The following is a 6,772-nucleotide window of genomic DNA, read 5'->3' as shown; positions in this document are numbered from 1 at the left end:
TTGGTGTGAAGAAATCAACTGTGGGAGCAATAATTAGAAAATGGAAGACGCAAGATCTCACCCCGTGGAGTCAAAATGATCACAAGAACGGTGAGTAAAAATCATTTGGAGAAGAGAAAATGCTGAGTTGTATCCAAAGAACACCATACCTACTGTGAAGCACGGGGGTGGCAACATCATGCTTTGGGGCTGTTTCTCTGCAAAGGGACCAGGACGACTGATCCGTGTACAGGAAAGAATGAATGGGGCCATGTATCGTGAGATTTTGAGTGCAAACCTCCTTCCATCAGCAAGGGCATTGAAGATGAAACTTGGCTGGGTCTTTCAGCATGACAATGATCCCAAACATACCGCCTGGGCAACGAAGGAGTAGCTTCATAAGAAGCATTTTAAGGTCCTGGAGTGGCCTAGCCAGTCTCCAGATCTCAACCCCAGAGAAAACCTTTGGAGGGAGTTGAAAGTCCGTGTTGCCCAACGACAGCCCCAAAACATCACTGCTCTAGAGGAGATCTGCATGGAGGAACGGGCCAACATACCAGCAACAGTGTGTGCCAACCTTGTGAAGACTTACAGAAAACATTTGACCTCTGTCATTGCCAACAAAGGATATATAACGAAGTATTGAGATGAACTTTTGATATTGACCAAATACTTATTTTCCACCATAATTTGCAAAACAATTCTTTCCAAATCAGACAATGTGATTGTCTGGATTTGTTTTCTCATTTTGTCTCTCATAGTTGAGGTCTACCTATGATGTCAATTAAAGGCCTCTCTCATCTTTTTAAGTGGGAGAACTTGCACAATTGGTGGCTGACTAAATACTATTTTGCCCCACTGAATTTGTAGTTTATTAGTCTTGTAAGCCGCCCACTCCCGGAGGACTCCGGGCGGAGTGATAAATAATTGTGATAAATAATTCAGATTTCATCTTTTAACACTACAGTAATTACCTTTTTGTCAGTCTCCCAGGATACCGCTGCTATAATCTGATTTCCTTTGTAAATCATCTTGATGATAGATCTTACACTTCCAGGCTCCTTTTCTACTATATGCAGGCTGAGCTAGTAAGTCACCTCTTAATAAATATGTTCCAGTGAATGAGACTCATAAAATAGTATCATAAATACGATAGACTAGACAAGCCATGATCTGTTGGGTTGTTTCAGAGATACAGTACTTCCTTACCAGATTCCTCAATGCCTTCAGGAGTGGCAGAGCTTCTAATATAAAGGCAGTCCTCAACCTATGACCACAATTGAACCCAGAACTTGTGTTGTTAATTGAGAAATTTGTTAAGTGAGATTTGCCCCATTTACAACTTTTCCTGCCACTTTTGCTAAGTGAATCGGTGCAGTTGTTAAATTAGTAACATGGTTGTTAAGTGAAACTGGCTTCCCCATTGACTTTGCTGGTCAGGAGGTTGCAAAAGATGGTCACATGACCCTGGGACAGTACAACCGTCATAAGTATGAACCAGCATTTCACTTAACAACAGAAATTTGGGGCTCAATTGTGGTCGTAAGTCGAGGACTCCTTGTATTCACTGCCCACAGAGCCTTTATTGATGATAAATTGTGAATCTAAGTCTTCAGCCGAGGTGGCGCAGTGGTTAGGGTGCAGTACTGCAGGCCACTTCAGCTGATTGTTTATCTGCAGTTCAGCGGTTCTAATCTCACCGGCCCAAGGTTGACTCAGCCTTCCATCCTTCCGAGGTGGGTGAAATGAGGACCCAGACTGTGGGGGCGATATGCTGACTCTGTAAACCGCTTAGAGAGGGCTGAAAGCCCTATGAAGTGGTATATAAGTCTAACTGCTATTGCTATTGCTATTCAGCTGCAGATGCATTATTAATATTGTTGAAATTTAAATTGGGAAGATGCACATGGAATGTAACGGAGAGGAAAATAATACTGTATAAATGTGAATGTGCTGATTATTTCCTAGAGAATCCCAAGTATGACTTACAGCTAATTAAAGAAAAAAATATTTGACTCAGAAACCAATGTCTGCCATGGGAGAAAATGTTTTTTCCCCCCGTTTGTACTTGCTGTTGAACTTTGATGAAGGCAGCAGTGCCAGCAGCTGAAAGAGGCTGATTCAGAATCACATCTTTCGATCCACTAAAATGATTTTTTTTCCTAGAATGGTCTTTATTCCTAGGATGCTTGTTTTAGGGTCAAATTGTTCTTGGTTTTCATAGCATTCTGTAGAAAGTTTTGCTTTTACATAAAACCAGAGTCTGTAAATCATAAATTCACAAGGCATCATTTTATGGAAATAAATGGTTATCATAAAAATACAAACAAATTCAAACCTTTAATTTGCCATTACATTTTCTCAACACAAATTCCAGTGTTTTGAACTTTAATAAATATACATTTTTAAAATTCTCCGGTGTCTAAAATCATAAAAAATAGGTCCTTATTTCCTCTGTGGCTAGCACACGCAGCTGGTCTTCTGATCAAAAATAACTCACTACATCTCATTGGGCAAAATATACACACAGACACAGATGTCACATCATTTAGCACATATTGACGAATGATAGGCAAATAGTTACACATTCAATTTTTTTACATCAAAGTTTTATGCAGCATGAAAGCAACATACATATATATATATATTTAAAGAGCATGACTCTTCCCCTCTTCTAAAAAGGCCTCGTGGAATCAAGGTTGATTTAAAAAATAATAATTTAGCAAACATTCATTTTATATGGGACTTTTGTCTAGGTTTGAAAAAAAGTAAAATTTGTACACACAATCTTTAAAAGCAGAATAGCCGAACCTCCAATCCACATTAAACACTTTTACAATTCAGAGGGTCAATAGTTTAGGTAGATTCTTCAGTCTCCCACTGAAAAAAAAATGGGGGTAAATGTCTCTAACTTAGTTGGACTGTGTTTGTCAGTTGACATCTGCTTTTCTATATGAAAGTGGGGGGAAAGCAGCAAGAGTTCTGAGAAATATAAATACGAAACACAGCTGATGTTCAAAACAAGAACATCTGTTCTTCTCTCCATTAACTGACATTATTCTCAATATCAGCATTTCTCAACTTTGGCAACTTGAAGACGTGCGGATTTTAATTCCCATGTTGGCTCAGGAATTCTGGGAGTTGAAGTCCACACATCCTCAAGCTACCAAGGTTTAGAAGTACTTCACTACAGTGGAGGTCTCCAACCCCCAGTCCGTGGCCCAGAAGCCACAGAAGAGCAAGCAAGGACACGAAGTCGCATTTGTGTAAGTGGCGCACATGCGCAACACACGCTCTCTCCTTTCCCCTCACTACCACTGGTCCGCTGAGTGGGAAGTGTTGAGAACCACTGCTCTACAGTTCAAAAAACATGCTTTCTCACAAGGCAATTCTGTGCACTTGGGTTATTTTGGATAATGATTGTGCATGTGGGTACCTATGCATGCATTGTCAAAGTCTATAAATTACGCTGCTTGGTAATATAAGAGATGTTGAGCTGCAAAGTGAAGTATTTTAACTTTCAGACCATCCACCAAGGAATATGCATGGTTTCTCAGGATTTACAGAAATTCAAAAGTTCAATCTTGATTTGAATCAATACAAGCTGGGCTGTTTTCTTAGCAAAATAAACAATCTGGTGATTCAAGTCTGCATAAGAAACATTTTAGACTTTGTACAAGTTCATTAATTAAATCATGCCTGGTGTGCACCTGCTTATTTTCTTACACATTCACTCAAAAGTGAAGTAGTCTCGTAGCATCAACTAATACATTTTATGAACAGGAACACACTTTTGTTATTCAGAAGAGGTGCTATCCGACTTCTAACGTTGCTCCTACCATAAGTAACACGGCATTCCTTCTACAATGTCACAATTGAAAAGAAGGGGTTTCTGCAGTTAGAAGTAATGCTAAGTATAAACTACACCACAGATAAAACAGGAAGCTTTCATATTAAACACAATTAAGGGGGAATTTCTCCCAGCACTGCCCTCTGGTAGGACAGGAAATCCAACAAGCCAATAAGAGATGCTAAATTATGAAACTTTAATTCAATTTGAATGTGTAAAATTGTGCCTCCTACCCACCTACCTCATTCTTCTGATTAATAAATTCAAAAAATATCAAAAAATTAATAATGCAAACAAAATTCAGAGATGTCTTAAAATACGTTTTGGCTTCATTTTTTTTCTTGCAGAGGTCCATTTCATTGAAGGACAGTAACCTTCCTCAGATCAAATTCTGAATTTATAAATCTAAATTTAGATGACAGATTTCTTGAAAAGAAAAAAAAAAGGATTATTGGATCTTCCTAAGCATCCAAACATTTCCCGCTCCTGATGCTTTTTAATTGGGAGAGGCAAAATCATAAATGAGAATGAGTTCAGAATTAAACGCTGAGCTCTCATATAGGTTCTTCTAGTAATATTTTAAACCTTTCATGTAAATTATCAATCATTATCATACAAAGAGTTGGCTACTCTTATCCTGATATTCCAGAACTGAGGGAAAAGGCACTTTGGCTAAAAAAATCACAGCTGACTGAGGCCACTAGGAAAAACACAACTAAGGCAACATTATTTGAACTAGAGCAGTTCTGAAACTGTAAGTCAGGAATTCAGGGAAGGGATTTTACAATTAAAGATGGAGAAACAAGCAAATCGTCCTTGAGAATGTTCTCAAAGCTTCTTGCTTTATCCATGCACGCTCAAGAGGCAGTTGTAGTACCAAAAGTTTGAGAATTCCAGTGCGATGCAGGTTAGAAATAAATGACAAAGGTGATATGCTTTTTTTTGTCCAATGCTAAAAACCAGTGAAATTATCATTTTTATCCGTGGGGGAGGGTTCACATCAATTCAGATGTGTTTTGGGATTTGTGGTCTACAGATTTCCTATTTTATATGATCTTTTTTCTCCTTATATATAGTAGTTTGATTAATTCCAAAGTGGTTTGAGTTAATGAAAATCCCGTGTATTTTCCCTGTTGATTGAGAAAAATTAATTGCAGGTCTAATCATGCCTGAAACATTCCAAAATAGACCTTTTCACAGAAATGAAAAACCGACAGAGCTGCTCCTTTCTCCCAACTGTTTCGAACACAACGCTGTGAAGATATTTAGTTCCCTTGACAAGAGGTTTCATTTATTTCAAAAACTCTTTCGACCTTTTCTAAAAGATGGAGTAATTAAAATATTCTTAAATTTTTTCTAAAGAGTCAATTATGGGAACAGAGTGTAATTTTGTTTTTTAAAAGAGCAAAATGAACAGGAGGCAAGCTTCAAAAGTTAGATAAATTTCAACAGAATTAGATGACACTATTAAAAATTTGTAGTAATTTCAAAACAATGCTGATGATTGGCTATGGACTCCACCCAAGGGAGAGGAAGAATCTAAATATGCTGAAGGATGCAAAGAGAACCAAACTTCCTTAGAAACCTACCGGGGCTTCATTTATGAGATGGATTCCTAAACTCTGCCAAGCTAGAAGCAGTGACTTACAATCCACAATTGGATTTACATGACATGTTAAGGCACAAATGAACAAGCCACCTATTGTAACTCAATGCAATGAAGAAATCCAGTGAGACTCCAGGCTTACGCAAAAATATTGTCCTGAGGCCATAAAAGTACACATTGCAGCCTTTAAAAACATTTCAGATTCATATCATAAATGAATGAATTTAGATGGTAACATGTCAGTCTTTTTTAAAAAGACTCACAAATCAAGCTTTAGATTCTTCTCCCTTTCCCTCTCCGCTGAAATGCCAAATACAAGTAAACTCATGCAATTCTTTTTTAATATAAAAAATATCAAAGTTCTTTGCTCTCCTGCTATCAAATTTGAAAAAAAGAACACAACAGCAAATATATGAAATATACAAAAGAACTGCCATATAAAATGTATAAAATTATCTACAGCTATATATATAGATGTATTTATATATATATTTATATAAAACAATGTATTTTAAGGCAAGGCGTCCCTTGGGATAGAAATTTGAGAAGAACTTGATGGGATACATTGTCCTCCGGAGTTCTGCAATCTTGCTGAAATTGAGTAAAACCCCAGCATAAAATCAGATCTTGTGTATTATTGACGATTTATTCCTCAAAGGTGAGTCTCTTGTTCAAGATGGATTTCTCCTGCTCTATACTCCTTGTAGCATTGCTATGGCTCAGTCCATATTTCAAAGTCATTTCTTCCCCCAATAATGAATTCCATTTACTGGTCTCTATATGGCACAAATGATGCAGTCGGGCAAGTACTCGGAAGGGCTCGCTATCTGTAACTTCAATGAGCAACTCACAGGAAATTGTGGGATTGTCACAAGTAGGTGCAGATTCCCAAGGTGACAGTCTTGGCATCCTCACTCCATGGCAAATGGCAAATGAATGCAGACTCCAACCACAGGGGACGACCACAATGTTACAGTAGAGTAATTTATCCAAGGCACCAGAGTCTTCTTCACTATTTCCTGATGGTTCAAATTGAAGTTTCATTACTGCCTCTGTTCACGAGAAGAAGTAACCATGCAACTTAGGGTTAAATAGTGCCAAGCTGACAATCGCAAGTGAAACTACTAGATTATTATACTTATGTTAATATGCAGAAGAAAAGCCATGCTTCAGCAGCTAAGTGGACATCGCAAAAGGCCAAAGTGACAGAAAATTCTTGAGAATAATATTGGGGAGGGGGTGCAGGGTCTTGGATGAAGGTAACTGACAAGGAAAACATTTTGGGAGAGAAAGACAGAAGTTACGTTTGAGAACACAAAGCGAGTTTAGATCTGATT

At 37.9% G+C, this 6,772-nt stretch overlaps 1 protein-coding gene across 3 annotated transcripts in view; it reads right to left on the bottom strand.

Moving 5' to 3' along the window:
- Positions 1 to 2,252: 2,252 nt before the first annotated feature.
- CELSR1 (cadherin EGF LAG seven-pass G-type receptor 1) overlaps positions 2,253 to 6,772 on the bottom strand; it is a 184,874-nt gene continuing 180,354 nt past the window's right edge. For 2 of the 3 annotated variants that reach the window (XM_032220771.1, XM_032220772.1), the window contains exon 35: positions 2,253 to 6,487. In XM_032220771.1, the coding sequence (XP_032076662.1) occupies positions 6,463 to 6,487 (25 nt within the window). In that variant the 3' untranslated portion in view covers positions 2,253 to 6,462. The remainder of the gene's footprint in view (positions 6,488 to 6,772) is intronic. The other variant, XM_032220773.1, reaches the window with a different exon arrangement.

This window comes from Thamnophis elegans, chromosome 7, assembly GCF_009769535.1.
Source record: "Thamnophis elegans isolate rThaEle1 chromosome 7, rThaEle1.pri, whole genome shotgun sequence".
NCBI classification, from domain to species: Eukaryota; Metazoa; Chordata; class Lepidosauria; order Squamata; family Colubridae; genus Thamnophis; species Thamnophis elegans.
The sequence above is the reverse complement of the archived record's forward strand: the minus strand, read 5'-3'. Positions and strand labels throughout refer to the sequence as shown.